At 37.2% G+C, this 16,832-nt stretch overlaps 1 protein-coding gene across 2 annotated transcripts in view; it reads right to left on the bottom strand.

The window, feature by feature from the left end:
- LOC126343774 (protein furry) overlaps positions 1-16,832 on the bottom strand; it is a 1,073,323-nt gene that overhangs the window by 28,713 nt on the left and 1,027,778 nt on the right. For both annotated transcript variants that reach the window (XM_050001966.1, XM_050001967.1), the window contains exons 46-49: positions 16,647-16,772; positions 16,382-16,563; positions 5,213-5,402; positions 2,323-2,586 (exon numbers count right to left, since the gene is read on the bottom strand). In XM_050001966.1, the coding sequence (XP_049857923.1) occupies positions 2,323-2,586; positions 5,213-5,402; positions 16,382-16,563; positions 16,647-16,772 (762 nt within the window). The remainder of the gene's footprint in view (positions 1-2,322; positions 2,587-5,212; positions 5,403-16,381; positions 16,564-16,646; positions 16,773-16,832) is intronic.

Genomic DNA, 16,832 nt, shown 5'->3' with positions numbered 1-16,832 from the left:
ACCTTTATAATAATTTACAGTTTTTATTCCAAAGTGTCAATAGCCAATGAACAATTTTATCACCAAGATTGATAGATAGAAGAGATCTTTCCATGGCTCTGCATGGTTTATTGAGACAAGACATCTTATATCTGACAAAAGCTGCTATATTAATAATTATTACAATAAAATTTTTACTATAACAAATTTTAGGGAATTTAACTGCAGAAAAGAATCCAAGACCCGACAACAATAATGCTAGGTACCACAGATCAGTACTATTTGACATAAACCCAATATTAATGTCTTCAAAAACAATAATTCTCCAGTTAAGCTTGCATAACCTTATTAAAACTAGTTCATGCTGCTTTATGAAGTTTAAGATACTTTCTGTTCGTGGTCTTGAAAGTGTTAAGCACTGTAAGCTTGTATGTTTTCAGATCCACTATTGCAGAACAGAATTCAAAACGCTGTTCAATACGACAGTAATTAATCTACAAGGCCTGGAATTTATTTATTTATTGCAAGTATAGTCACTCTTCATTTCTTCCTATTGATTCTGCAATAGTGTGATATTAGTTTGTATCCACCTGCTCAATTCCACCAACTTCTTCATTATCCGTTATGGATATGGAAAGTTCATTCTTTTCAAGCTGATGAATGTAAATGTATTTTCTTTAATATCCATGGCAATATCCAAGCTGCGGCATTATGTTTTGCTCTTAGGTGTTTCAACTGTAACTACACTGTCAGAGAAAAAAAAAATAGTACACCTGGAAAGACAACATGAATTTTGATCTGATGATGGTATATGCTGCCTTGGGGTACTAGACGTACTGATAAAGGTTTCAATGTTGTCTGCCAGCAGATAGCAGAGTGGCATAGCTACCAGAGTGCCATTTGTGTCTACCCTTTCAGGGAATGCTCACAGCCAAAAGGCTCAGTGTAGTACGAATGTGTGAGGCAAGCAGGCAACCATACCACACAGATGCACTCATACACTTGAAAGGGGTAAAACAGTGGTCTTCTGAGTGGCAGGATCGTTCTTTCAGACAACTGTCACACAAGTTGAACATGCTTTGTCACTTGTGCAATGACACTGATATAGGTGGTCACGTGAACATTCTCACATCCAAAGACAAGGTTCAGACATCCACATAACACAGACACCCACCAGGATTGTTGTATTGTAAGTGGTAGACCATACAGCTACCAGAACAAAGATAAGAGGGCTTGTAAGCCCACACGTGTTAAAACGAACTGTCGCAAACTGATTATTAGCAGTGGGACTAGGGGCTCACACACGACTAGCCCATCTTCTACTCGTGCCACAGCATCGATGTGCATGGCTCAAACTGATGCTATCAGAGGACCACTAGGGAAACAGAAATGCATGCAAGTGATAGTCATTTGCAAGTACGACATTCATCTGGAGAGTACTATCCCACAGACTGCATTAACCCAAAAGACACTGGGCACACCTGAAGCTCAAGACATACAGCAGCTTCCATTGCCAGCATGATCTCTGGACTTTTCTCCAATTGAGCACCTATAGGAATTGCTGTGACGAGAAGCGACTTGTGCAACTAGTCAACCAACAACTCTTACAGAACTACGTCTGTACGAATGACTGGATGCCAAAGTCAGCACCTACATTTCCACCTGTGGAGGCTATGCCATGTACTAATATTAGTTTTTCAGAATGGCTCAATATCTGGTATCTCAGAACCACTTATTCTATTGATCTCTAAATGTAATGCATTCATGTACTCCTTATGCACTATTGCAACAACACATCTTGAATTAATTGGAAACCTCTAAAAGGGTTTACTGTCTTTTACAGAATTGTATATTAATATTGGTATACAGTGGACAGTTCTTTGGTCAGACTAGATGCTTCTGGAAATTAGCGGTGCAAGTAGCTTCTTACCAGAAGCATTCAGATACAGACCATGTTGCTCTGCCAGTGCTCAGAAAGTATTCTACTTTTCACATCTAAGAAGAGATCAGAAGTCATAATAAAAGCATGCAAAACACAACTGAAAAAGACAGTTTTCATATTAGTCCTTTCCTTCTCGTAATTTGAGACAAAATGACTTTTCTTGACAATTAGAGGCACTGCCTGGTACTGCCTGTTATCTTGTAAAATTTATTCAACTTGTACATGCTGCATTTACTTTTGCAATAATAGATTCTGAATCACCTGCTTTATCAAAACATTTTCTGAGGAATATATTTAATGCAAATATTTTTCGCTCCTTATTTCACCCCCTCCCTCCCAAAAGTACTCCCATTGTCCCTCCTCACACCTCTTATTTCACGTTAGTGAAATGAATTACTTACCTCAGTAGCATGATCTTTTCTGTCAAGGAATGTTTCCCAATGTTCTTGGATTTCAAGCATCCCAAATCGTAAGGTTTCACTGGTTCTAGTGGTGCTAAATGCAGCTGGACCAATCCATACATGAGGCAGTTCTACGTGTGCTGCTAGAAGATCAGATAGAGCTTGCAGCCGCATACCCAGAACAGCACATGGGCCAATAGCACCTTCTGAGGATAAGTAACGGCATGCTTCTTGTGTCATAGAAACTGCTCTGTTGCTCACATCCTGTAACAAAGCACTATTTCTAAGAATGAAAGAGACTAATATTGCAAATTTAGTTCCTCTATATCTACACACTGCAAATCACTGTGAACTGCATGACGAAGGGTACTTACCATTTCACCACATTCTAGTTTCTTCTCATTCTAGTCACATATGCATTACAGACAAGCAATTGGTTAAATACCTCTGTGCAGACTATAATTAGTCTAAGCTTGAGTTCGAAGTGCTTATGGGAGTGATACATTTGGGGTTGTAGTATATTCCTATATTCCTCATTGATACTGGTTTTTGAAATTCTGAAAACAGGCTCTTGCAAATAGCTGGTATCTATCTTCAAGTGTCTGTCAGTTCAGGTTTTTCAGTATACTTGTGATGCTATCCCACTGATTAAACAAACCAATGACCATTGGTGCTGTCCTCCTTCGTATATATCCAATATGCCCCCTTAGTCCTGTTTGGTATGGGTCCCAAGCACTTGAGTAATATTCTAATGTGAGAAGTATTCTAGGTATTTCATATAAAGTCTCCTTTATTGACTCATTGCATTTGCCCAGTACCCTGCCAATGAACCAACATCTGCTGCCTGGTTTACCTATGACTGAGGCTATGCAACCTTTCTAGTTCACATCCCTTCATACTTTTATACCCGGTAATTGTACGATATGACTGATATTGGCGAAGACTCTCTGATACTGTAGTCACAGGACACTCCATTTTTGCATTTTGTAAAGTGCACAGTTTCACATTTCTGAAGATTTAAAGCAAGTTGCTAATCTTTGCATCACTTTAAAATATTAATGATATTTATGTAGCTTTTTTCAGACTGACTTGATTATAAATAACTGCATCTCGTGCAAAAAATCTGAGGTTGCTATTAATAATGACTGCCCAGTCATTATATAGAATGTGAACAGTAAAGGTCTCAACACCTTCCCTGAGGCACACCTAAACTTAGCTCTAGATCTGCCAATGACTCTCCAGCCATGACAACATGCAATGTCCTCTCTATTGTGAAATTCTTAATCCAGTCACAAAATTTGGTACCCAATGCTTTTGTTAATAAATGTTGGTGTGGTACTACTTCAAATGCTTTACAAAAGTAAAGAAATATGGCATCCATCTCATTACCTTGACTCACGGCTCTCAGGATGTCAAATGATAAAAGTTGAAGTTTGACTTCACATGACTAATGTTTTTTCAATCCACTCTGGCTGGCATGGAGGAGGTTATTCTGTTTAAGATAGCTCATTGTGTTTGAGCTTGGAATATGTTCTAATATTCTACAACAGATGGACGTTAAAGCTATGAAACGGTAGTTTTGCAGAACACTTCTGTAATATTTTTGGAGACGGGTGTGCCTTGCACAGTTTTTTGTTCAGGGGATCTTTGATATAACATGCTTAAAAAGGAGGATAACTCAGGTACAAATTCTGTATAGAATCCAATAGAAATTCCACAAGACCTGCAGCTTTGTTAAGTTTTAGCAATTTTAGTTATGTCTTGATGCCACTGACACTAAGAGTGTCAGTGTTTGCAGTCGTATGAGTGTCAAATTGGGACAGTTCTCCTGAATTTTTCTTTGTAAAAGAACATTTGCAAATGGAGTTCAGCATATCTGCTCTTGCTTTGCTACCCTCTGTTTCAGTTCCTGTGTCATGTGTCATTCATGAGAGCCTGAAAACTAATTTGGTGCTAATGACAGCCTTTACAAATGACAAAATTTCTTTCAATTTGTGATAAGTCTTTTGTAAGATTCTGCTATGGAAAAAAAAAAAAAACACTGAAGTGGTGCTCGAGATAAAACAGTGGTTTGACAGATAAAATATCTCAATATAGTGACATTATACATAGCAAAGGCTTACAACTAATTATAAAGCACGGGATATGGAAAGGTGTGTCTAGTTAAAAAGACATACAAGTTTGAAAGACATAATACAGTGCTTTATGGTGGTAGTAGCAACAAGACAGAAGGTGGAGAAGCAGTAACAAGGGGAAAAGTGCTAGTTCAAAATTTAATCATGCAGGATAATGAAACACACTGATATTATGGTAGAAAGAGATAGTAAAATCAAATTAAGAAAACACAATAGGCAAAACTTGTGGTATAAGGCAATACAAAGGTATGAAACTGGTGTGGAGGAAGAAAAGTTATCATTTGTTGCATGGCATTGTTTATGCAGATATCAGCCATGTCTCTTCTAAGTTTGGGTTCTGAGTGACTACTGTCTCACTATCACCTTTGAACTATGTCTCACATCACATCAACTTCTGTCTATAGAAGAAAGAATACACTGTTATGAGGATGAGATTTCCCTATTTAACTTTCATCTCTGCCAGTGCTAATGATTCATCTCATTCTGTACATTCCACCTTTTCATGATTATAGAGACCACTCTTTCTCAATTTTATTACTTATAACCAGCATGCTGTACATTTACAATTAGCACCGCTCAAAGAAGTTGTGCATACAGTTCTGTGTATCAGCAGGTACAAGAAATTATTGGTGAAACTGAAGAATCAAAATGTGTTACAAGATTATGTGTACAATAAGAACAGTATAGCAGCTGCCATAGACTTTAGAAAATGAAATAAACATGCTGTGATAATGTATATTGGTGTCTGTAGTTACCTTAATGAGCCTCTGAAGAAGCTGAAAAAATTCAAGAGGTGGCACAGGAAACTGATTTAGCAAACTCTGAATTTGCAGTCTCCATGTTTCTTCCGAGTCATCCCTAATTATATTGCGAAATGTCATTGCTGACAAGTTTGGTGATGCATTACATGGTGTCACATCCCCTAGGTCACCAGCACTTGAACCACTAGAATCAATCATAAGGTGAAATATTACTTATCATTAGCATCACAACAAAGTGGCAGAATAGGTGTAATTTATATATTTAACACTGAATACCTATTCCATTTGGAAACTGAGTGGAAGTGTTGTGATGGACTTTAACTAGTTTTTGTATTTTCTTATAATAGGTACCACAATTTACTTTCAATAATTTAGACACTGGACTACATTTTTGAAGAATTTTATAAAATTTTTCATATATAGTCTGCTAACAAGCAGTGGATAATGACAGCCTCGCTCACCACACATCTTCAATTCTGCCAGCACCTCATCTCCTACTAACAAGACTTTACAGAAGCCCTTCTCAATACCTTGAGGGGCCTATCACTAGTACAAGACAGGGTATCGGAAATAAATAGTTTAGCCACAGACTATGCGTTTGATTCCAAATGAATCTTTCACTCTGCAGTGGAGTGTCAACTGTTATGAAACTTCCTGGCAGATTAAGACTATGTGCTGGACTGGAATTCAAACTAAAAACTTCGTCTTTTGCAGGCAATGCTCTCACCAAGTGGGCTATCTGGGTGTGACTCATGGCTAGCCCTCACAGCTTCTGAGAAATTGGGAAAGGAGGGAGTGAGGTACTACCAGAACTGAAGCTGTGAGGGCAGATCATGAGTCGTGATTGGATCGCTCAGTTGGTAAGGGCATTGTCTGCAACAGACAGGTTCAGTTACAAGTGTGTCACAAGATTTTAATCTACCAGGAAGTTTGAAAACAGTGCATACACTGCTGCAAAGTGAAAGATTCATTTTGGAGAGATTTTAACTAATCATGTATCAGCGCACTTCTTCATTGCTACAGCATGAATTTAGAACCATGTCAAAATGTACTAAAGAGAATCTTTAATGGAATATTCGTATAAAAATCAAATACTCTCTTAATGCTTCAAAATAGAGCAGCTAGTAGCATGATCTATACTGTCAAGTTTGTGGACTTCAAAACTAATGATTCCTTTCTTCTTTTCCTTATGCCTTTGTCCCTGTTATTCAGGTGAAAGTGATGAAAGTTTTCTAAATGCTTGAGAATCATATAACTGAGGAGAGACTTTGGTATAACCCTGGTGCTCATCCAGTGAAATGAGGGAAATCACTTAAAAACCACATCGAGGCTGGCTGGCACACCGAACCCCATTGTCAATCTGCTGGGTGGATTTGCTCCGGGGCCAGTGTACCTCTCCACCCTGGAAGCGACACTTTAAAAGCTATGAAGGTCAGGAAAACTCATGATTCCATTGTTGGATGATGACAATGATGATGATGATGATGCCACCACCGCCATTAACTTTACCTAGGTGGCCTGTTGTGGAAGAAGAGTGCTTTTCATCTTTGTCTGTCCTGGTACACTTCTTCTCTCTTGACTTTCTGTCATTCCAGTCCTCTTCCTTCCGGATTCTGTTTAACTTGAGGTATCCACCATTTCCTGGGCCAGCCTCTAGTCTCTTGCCTTCAAGTACCTTTTCAAGCCTTTTTCTCCCTGTTCTACTTTGAAACACATTTTTTACATGTCCAAACAATTTCAGTCTTGAGTTTCTCATGCTTTTGCATGGCTGTTCTACTTGTGTTTCTTAATTGATCTTTTAATTCTGTATTTAACCTTTCTTGTTTTTTGGATGGATGACCGCAGGAACTATTTTTCTGCACTCTGGAGTCTACCATTATCTGTTCTGTAGGGGTGGTATACTTATATCAAAAATATGCCTGGTAAACAGTTTTCTTGGCTTTTAAAGGGATCTGATTGCACCACCAGAAAAGCTGCTATTTGAATTCTGTTAATGATTTCTGAGGAAGCTTTTGTGTCTCAAATTACAACACTGAAAGTGGTTGAAGTTTACTAGTTTCTCTCTGTTCCTATGTGATCCTTATTGGCTGACTGGCATCACAACCATTTCTGTGTGTCTTATTTTTAGACCAAGGTGCTTCAATTTGTGGGTACAAGTGTGTAATTTATGTTGCAAATCTTCTTCTACGCTTTGACACTTCACCAAATCATCTGAAAAGGTTAATGCATTGAATTCTTTATGAGCATATTGTCTCATCTCTTCAGGGTGATGAGCAGGAGCAATGACAATGTGTTTCTCTATCACACTCTGTTGCTTGTTGTAAACCAGACAAAAAAATGGTTCAAATGGCTCTGTGCACTATGGGACTTAACTGCTGTGGTCATCAGTTCCCTAGAACTTAGAACTACTTAAACCTAACTAACCTAAGGACATCACACACATCCATGCCCGAGGCAGGATTTGAACCTGCGACCGTAGTGGTCACACGGCTCCAGACTGTAGCGCCAAGAATGTAAACCAGACAGAATAACCAATTGTCATGTAGATTTGGCTATGGAAATCTAGGAAGGCAAAGATATCCCTTACTTTCTCTCAGTACCTTCCCTTTACCATTTGAACAGAAAACATGAGATGTGATGTTCTGTTATCTCTAAACCCTTACTGTTCCTCTTTGAGCTGTGGTTCTTTAATGGCATTAAATTTTCTTCCATGAACTTATGTCAGTGGGGAAGAAATGTGATTCCTCTATAGTTGCCACAGTTCTGCCCGATTCCTTTTTTTGAAGATGGGTAGTTTTCCAGTTGATCAGGACTTTTCCCTTCTTAACAAATGGTGTTTATTACTTTGTACAGCCAGCTGAGCCCTTGAATTCTAGCAGCTTTGATCATCTGCATTTACTCCATGTATGCATCATGATTTGCCTTTGCTAATTCTCTTCAAAGCATTTTCAATTTCAAATGGTTCAAATGGCTCTGAGCACTATGGGACTTAACATCTGAGGTCATCAGTCCCCTAGAAGTTAGAAATACTTAAACCTGACTAACCTAAGGACATCACACACATCCATGCCCGAGGCAGGATTCAAACCTGCGACCGTAGCAGTCATGCGGTTCCAGACTGAAGCGCCTAGAACCGCTCGGCCACCGTGGCCGGCTTTTTCAATTTCAGACAAAGCCAGTGGCATGTCACTTACTTTGTCTTTTTCATAGTTTCTGACTTTTGTGCTTCTTTCTCTGTTTATCCCTTAAAATGTGCATTTGTACAAAATATTCCCTCATTTCTTATCATATGCTCTCATTACACCAAGTGATGGAACCGTCTTGCTTCTCCAGAGCTTTTATTGGGGCAAATATATTCCTTATATTTTTCAGATTTATTTACACCGGTTTCTTGTTCTTCATACAGTCTTCTCAAGTTACGCAGAAAAAACTGTCCAACACTATTCTTCTTCTGACTTAATTACTCTCTTTGCTCTTGGTTTCAGGCCTCTCTCTACTTTCTTGAGCATGGTCTCTAAAGACAGCCATGTTATTTTCAGATCAATCAGAATAATACCACCAGGGATCTCCTCCTCCTTCTCTGCTGTACTGACTAGTTTTTCTCACAGTTTTTGCTGCAGTGCCATCAAGTATGTACTTGAATTTTGTCCATTCGTTTGTTTTCGGATGACTGATAACAGATACTTAATTAGTCTTCCCATTTTTCAGGTTTTTCTAATTCCCAAACTTTTACCTAGAGTATGTACCTTGTTTCCAACTTTTCTGTTGGAATGATTCTCTGAGTGGTAGTAAGTAGCCCGTGAACCATGTCAAAACTTTCCCCTTCAAGGACTTTCACATCCATGATATGACTGCTCACTTCTTTATCAAAGATGACATAATTAGTCAATGGTCCATGTTTCAACACCAGTTATACCTTATTGAAGCACACTGTTTCAGATGTTACGATAGTTTGGTGTCTATAATTAAACAAAAATGATAATTTTTTTAACTTATTTATTCCTCAGAAATTTCTCATACTTTGAAATTTGGATGGGTATTTACTGACAGAGGGAAAGCCTATCTTACATTTTATTCAAATATAGACTCAAAAAAAGTGATTACGGAATGAGAGGAAGAATTGAAAACTTGGAATTGTTGATTAGCTAATAAATACAAGAATTTATATGTTGACTGCAAGGATTCTGTCCATGTCTTGCAGTACTATTTATATTTGCTCCAAGAAATGAAAGGAGGAGGTGGAAGTGGGGGGGGGGGGGGGGGGGGGGGTTGTCCTCAAAATGACAAGAGCTGCATAAGATAAAAGACCTCCAGCCATATTTCATAAAAACAAAAATATGATTTGGAAAAAAAGCATTTGCAACAAACTACAAAACAATGCTACTGTCTTCAATGTTCATCTTGAGTGAGGACAAAATAACTGTGATTATGGCTCATGCAGAGCTAAACAGGTAATCTTTTTGCCTTGCTCCATTATCAAGTGATACAGGAAAGGGAATGACCAGCAATGATACAAAGTACCCTCTTCTATGTACTTTACTGTTCTTGCAGAGTATGTATGTGGATGTAAATATAACTTTAAAAAAAATGCTTCAAATTTTGTGATTACAGTTTCATAAAAATTAAAAAGTTAATAACTTAAACAGACATTGTAATTCTGTCAGAGAAAGCAAATGACTTGGAAGAGCAGTTGAACAGAACGGACAATGTCTTGAAAGGAGGATATAAAGTGAACATCAACAAACGTAAAACGAGGATAATGGAATGTAGTCGAATTAAACCATGTGATACTGAGGGAACTAGATTACTAAACGAGACACTTAAAGTAGCAAATGAGTTTTGCTATTTGGGAGCAAAATAACTGATGATGGTTAAAATAGAGAGGATGTAAGATGTAGACTGGCTATAGCAAGGAAAGCGTTTCTGAAGAAGAGAAATTTGTTAACATCAAGTATAGATTTAAGTGTCAGGAAGTCTTTTCTGAAAGTATTTGTATGGAGTGCAGCCATGTATGGAAGTGAAACACAGATGATAAATAGTTTAGAGAAGAAGAGAATAGAAGCTTGCGAAATGTGGTGCTACAGAAGAATGCTGAAGATTAGATGGGTAGATCATGTAACTAATGAGGAGATACTGAACAGAATTGTGGAGAAGAGGAATTTGTGACACAACTTGACTAGAAGAAGGGGTTGTTTGTTAGGCCATGTTCTGATGCATCAAGGGATCACAAATTTACCACTGGAGAGCAGTGTGGAGAGTAAAAATTGTAGAGGGAGACCAAGCGATGAATACACTAAGCAGATTCAGAAGGATGTAGGTTGCAGTAGTTACTTGGAGATGAAGAAGCTTGCATAGGATAGAAAAGCATGGAGAGCTGCATCAAACCAGTCTCTGGACTGAAGACCACTACAACAACAACAAACAACAACAACAACAACTTAAATATAGTAAGAAAAGTTGTGGCAGAATGTAAAAAATTTAGGAATAGATGAGACCATGTACCAAATATAATAGAAGTGTTGAGTTGTTGACAGGTACAACTTCAGATCATGTCAGTGGTGTATCACTCATTCCTCTGTTTTTTATAATTTCTGACTTTCCGGGTTCCTTCTATGTTATATCAGTCCCAAAGTGCAGCTGTGTGATAATTTGTTCTCTAGCTCGTCGAAGGATTTGTTTCAAAAGCTAGCGAGTTTCTCTTCTCTTTTGTGTGTACCTGTTAATGACTCAAAGATTCTGCTATTTGGTGAGTGGTCTCCTTCGCTCCTGAATTATTTACATAATTATTCAAATATCTAGCTGAAGTAACTCAGTGGGACATGTATTGTGGAAAGGAAATTAAACTTGAGGCACCAAAGATGACAAAGACAGTAAATATGTACATGAGATTTGGATGGAAATTCCCTGTCTGGTAACATTTTAGTAATTATTATATTTATTACGGTAAGGAGATCACATTCAAACTCTTTATAAAAAGTGTTTTTGTAATCACCATGATGGGATGTGACTGCAATAGCATTTTTTTTTTGTTAATATGTTCAAAGTTGGCACAAGCTACATGCCTGATATGCAGTGTCCACAATTGAAGTTCCAGTTTCAAAATGCAGCAGAAAGATGACCAATACTGAAAATGACACCAAATTTGAACAACATATTATTGATGCAGGGGGAAACATCATGGGGGAAAAAAAGGCCAACAAGTGGCACTGCAAACATCAGACAGATGTGTGGCACACGGTCGTTCCTCTGTCTGGGTCTAAAATGCCCAGCATGACTGTCTCCATGAAGAATTGCATGCTGCTGGAAATGCTCTTTTATAAGAATGATGACTGTGAGCCAGTAGCCCTGCAGACATTCTAGACACTAAAGTATATGAAAAAAGATATTCGTCTGATGATGTCTGCTGAGGGACTGGAGAAAATGACTGCAAAATTAAAAAAAAAGGTTCTTTCAAAGTGCAAAGTGGCAGAGGGAGGAAAACAATTGATCTGACATCTGTCAAAGATGTGGCACAACATGTCAGGAGGGATTGAGTGCTGGTGCGCGAACATGCAGTACACAGGGAATTGTCCAAACGTTGGACGTGCCTGCAAGAGTAGTGCATAAAATACTACAAAACATTCTGCATTGCTATGCATACAAAAGCACCCGTTTTGCTTTTTATGCAGTTTTTGGCCTCAGGACGATTCAAAACTATTTTTTCCCCTCCAATGTGGTATAACCTTTCCATGTTGGATGGGGTTACCTAACTAACAGTGCCACTACTGTTGATTACTGAACTTGCACAGTCATGCACATTGAACAGTAAGGATGGTGTAATGAGCAACTTGTCCTGCAGCCATTGTATTGTGATTCATCTGTCATTTGTAGCTGACCCCATTTACATTTAGATGCTTACAACTCCACCTATTGGTAAAATTGTCCTTAATTTTTCTTCTAGCTCCATGACATTTCACTCTCACTCTATGTCAATAATAAGCTGTTCAAATTTAACATAATTCTTAACAGTGGTTTTATTTCTACAGCATTTTGCAACTTGAACTTTCATTATTGACACCTTGTACATAGGCATCTGAACAGACATTATGTCTAAGATCCAAGGGGAACAGTAACCATACACAATGGAGGACAATCTACAAGCAGATGGCTTCTTTAGGTAAACACAAAAACTAGTTATAAATACTGCAAATTATTTAAAGAGAATATCAGTAACAACTTATGGTTCAATACATAATTAAAGTTATATTATATGTTTGGTAGTTGTATGTTTTTAAAATGACATGTAATTTAGTTATAATGAAATGTTGTATATGAACAACTGTTTAATTAAACGATGCAAGCCTCCCAAGAATAAAGGTACCCAATCCTAGAAACACAAAAAAAAGAACACTTATATAAAGTTGCACTACAGTACAATACTATAAGTGAAAATGTCTGGTAAACAAGGGCTGTTAAATGGTTACCTTGAGGGCTGTGAGCACTTGTTCAGTAGAAGAGATGTGTCTTACATTAGCAAAGATGAACAAGTCTTCATAGCTTTAAAGGCATGTATTTTACAGCCTATGTTTACTGGATATTTTGTTGTTGTTTTGGTTCATATTATATCACTTCTCAAAATATGGAAAGAAAAGAGCTTGCAGAACAGTTTTGTTTCACAGTAATATAGTTGAAGAAGTGCTCATAGCTCTGAAGTTAAGCATTTTATAGACCTTGTTTATTAGAATTCTGCTTTTAGTATCATGTACTTTCAACTGTAGTTGTGTAAGCCATTAATTATGAGACACTCTATAGAAGTCTATAGACCTATCATCACACTTCCATATGAAATATACAAAATGTTCACTAAAGTTATCACCATCTGCACAGCAAAAAACATTAAACTTTTATCAATATCAAGAATCAACTGGCTTTAGAAATGGATACAGAAAAATGAGCAAATTTTTGAATACAGCAATAAGCATATAACTTTATATTGGGGAGCACGGATTTTTAAGAAAGTTTATGGCTCAGTTTCAACAAAATCTCTACTGAAAACCCCTAAAAAACACAGCATCAATCCAACATGTTACTATAATGAAAAATATATATTTCAATGATACAGCTTCTAACAGACTAGGGAAATGCAGGTTAGAAAGACAAATCAAAAAAAGAGATTCCATACCACCAAAACTGTTCTTAACAGCTCTAGAGGAAGTTCTCATATCCTTTAGTGGGGAAAACTAAGAATGAATGTATTTGTATGGAATATATCAAACCACTTTCATTTTTCTGATGATAGTATTTGCCTCTAGTGCAGACAAACTTCAATAATAAACACAAGAACTGAACTGAGAAAGTAGACCTGAAAATCAATTTTAAAATATACACACCAAACATACTGAAAAAAGTACAAATTAACAAAGAAGTAATAGAAACAGTTTGAACAGAGGTTGTATGATGAACTTTGACACAAGTAAAACAAACTTGGTGAAATGAAGGCCAATTAAAGCACAAAATGCTGAGGGAATTATGATGGGAAATGAGATGCTAAAAGAAGTAGAAGATTGTTGCTGTTTTGGCAGCAAAACAATTGATGATGTTTAAAGCAGAGATGGTATGAAATACAGACTGACACTAACAAGACAAGAGTTAACACTGAAACATAAATTTAAGGGCTAGGAAGTATTTTTTTCTAAGGAGAATAGCCATGTACAGAAGTGAAATATGGACAATAAGTAGTCCAAACCACAAGAGAATAGAAGCTTTTGAAATGTAATGCTACAGAACAATGGTGAAAATTAGTGAATTGAATAACATACAAGGAGGTGCTGAATCAAAGTAGGACCAAAAGAAATTTGTGGCACAATTTGAGTAAAAGAAGGGATCGGATGATGGGACATAATTTGAGCCAAGAAGGAACTGTCAATAAGGTAAAGGTATGACATATTGGGGGGAAAGAGGGGTGGGGCTGGGGAAACTGCATTGCGAGGCCAAGGCTTGAATACAGTAAGCAGGTCCAAATGGATGCAGTGTGCAGTAAAGTCATGGAGAGATGAAGAGTCTTGGACAGGACAGACTAGGACAATGAGCTGCATCAAGCCAGTCTTCTGACTGAAGACTATACCTATAAGAACTACAACTACAAAAACAAAGAGCTGATGTCTTTTTGTATTAAAGGCAATCAAATACAATAACTGTATGAACAGTGAAGTAAATAAAGATAAGAGTAAAAATGGCCTGGAGTTCTTTTGGTAAACTAAATTCATTTTTCAAAACTAAGTTTGTAATGTGTCTTATAAAAAAAAGGAAAGCTTACAACAAGTGTGTGTTAAGAGTTCTGACACACAACATGAAAACCAGTCAAAAACTGAAGGTTGCTCAGTGAGAGATTGAGAAATGCTCATTTGGAATTAGTAGGAATGCAGAAATATAATCAAATGGATCAGGAACAGACAAGAGTGGAATGAATAATTATAAGTGTAATGAAAGTAGAATGGAGATAGTTGGAGGATCACCAGGCAAGTGGATGGTAGATGGAGCAAGGAAGTTCTCTCCTGGATTCCAATACTCAGAGATCTACATGCAGGCAAGTAGGCAGCTTCAGGAACATCCAGGAGCAACATAGGATCATACAGCTGAAGGCCATAAATACGGAAGTGTTTGGAGGTGGTCTTTAATCAGCAGCATATGTCAAATGGCTGCTGCTGATGTGTTGCCGCTGAAAAAGAAGACAATGAATGATAGCTGTGTGTTCAAGAGTGAGTCACTTCAGTTTTCTGATGCCGGAGCAATCTAATACCTATTCCAGTTTAGGTTTCCAGTATTGGAAGTTAAGTTTGTCGTAAATAAATGGTTTTTCAGAAACTACTTTGCACCAGAAACCACTGAACAACACAATTAGTTATGTTCAAATAATGGAATCACAAACCTACCACAGCTGTAATTTGTATTTATTTATCTATCAACAATCAGTGTCTGTCAACCTTCAAGTCACATATACCTGTACGACAGAGCTGCATAGCTTAAATGTACTTAAAGAAAGACTTCACAAAACAATGACAAACTTCTGTAGTGTGTATTTATTTATTTATTGACAGCTAGTTTTGGTCACATGAGCACTTTCAAGTCATGGATCCATCAGGTATGTATATATGTATGTATGTATTTAATATCTTAGTAGGTAGTTGTAGTACCTTAGTATTCAATGCATACATACTTTAACCTGATGGATCCATGAGATGAAAGTGCTCATGTGACCCAAAATAGCTGTCGATAAATCAATAAATACACACTACAGAAGTTTTTCATTGTTTGTGAAGTCTTTCTTTAAATACATTTAAGCTATTCAGCACAGTTTTCAGATGATAGTTATATTCACTGGAATGTTGCACGACAAACAGTAAAGTACTGTAAAGAAGAGTCAGTATTTACAGATGTAGGTAACTATTTTCTTTGGAAAATACTATCATAAACAAGTAATAGCTCATAACAGTGGCTATCAAGCACAACTGAGGAGGCAGAAGCTTTTTCGAAGTAGTAGCATTCTTTCTAATTTAGCTGGCATAAGCGTGACTGACACTACACAGTATATTGACAGTTTATTTTTAATATAGAACACAAGTTAAATTTCTACAACTGCCTTGTCTTTTATTTAATGCATACCTTGCTTGACTTGTACTCCATCTCTGAAGGTTCTCCTTCTTAAAGGAATCTATAGAACATGGGTGAATTTTTTATCACTGAAATTACTCCACTGAGATTATCTCTAAAATTATCAAATCTAGTTAAAAATTTGCAACATTTTTTAGAGTTTTCTCTTAGTTACTCTGCATTGTCTTGTTTCAAGTGGTATACATGATGGAACATACCACGTGATTTAACCTTATTAAGGCTCCATACTGAACTTCTATATTGATGAATTAGTGGCTTTGGATGTGATGTCTGGTGTGTCTGCTTATCATTTAATGACAAAAATGTAACCTTTACTGTGCCAAACACAAAATTTAACTTTCCTCTTTCATTTCATAGTTTTTAAGGGCACACTATAAATTTTTTGACTGCCACCTAGCACATAAAATGGTACTGTATAAAGTTAATCATTATACAAACTGAACTTTAACAGTTTTCAAACTTAAAATATTATAAACTATGGCAAGTTAGATGTGTTGTTCTCTTAGTACTTACGAAGTATCTGAACGAGTTCCAGAATCATGACGTTCACGACGCTCACGCAGAATAAGTGAACCTGGAGGAAAAGCACCACTGCCACTTGCTGCTGTATTTCCAAATTCAGGTGCCACAGCAACTTCATCCAGTGGAGATTCAGATCCAACCTCATCATCTGATGATTCTTCAGCAACTCCTCTCTGAAATAAATTCAGATTTTTCTTAAGGTTTAAAATTATAAAACAGAGCAATTCCAAATATGGCAGAAATCTTTTCAGTATACCATCTTTTTACTGGGTACAGGTGTTCTGTCACTAATACTCTGCTGAAGGCTGTGGTCTCTCTCTGTTTCACCATCAATCACTGGTCTTCTTCTGACACCCCAGTTGAAATTATCTGTACTTTCACCCTGAAAAATAAAGAAATGTCAGTAATGGCATCAGCTGATCTACAGTGACACAAGAAACAT

The sequence above is a fragment of the Schistocerca gregaria genome, chromosome 1 (genome assembly GCF_023897955.1).
Source record: "Schistocerca gregaria isolate iqSchGreg1 chromosome 1, iqSchGreg1.2, whole genome shotgun sequence".
Taxonomy (NCBI): Eukaryota; Metazoa; Arthropoda; class Insecta; order Orthoptera; family Acrididae; genus Schistocerca; species Schistocerca gregaria.
Note: the sequence above shows the minus strand (reverse complement) of the source record. Positions and strands in the feature narration are given on the sequence as shown.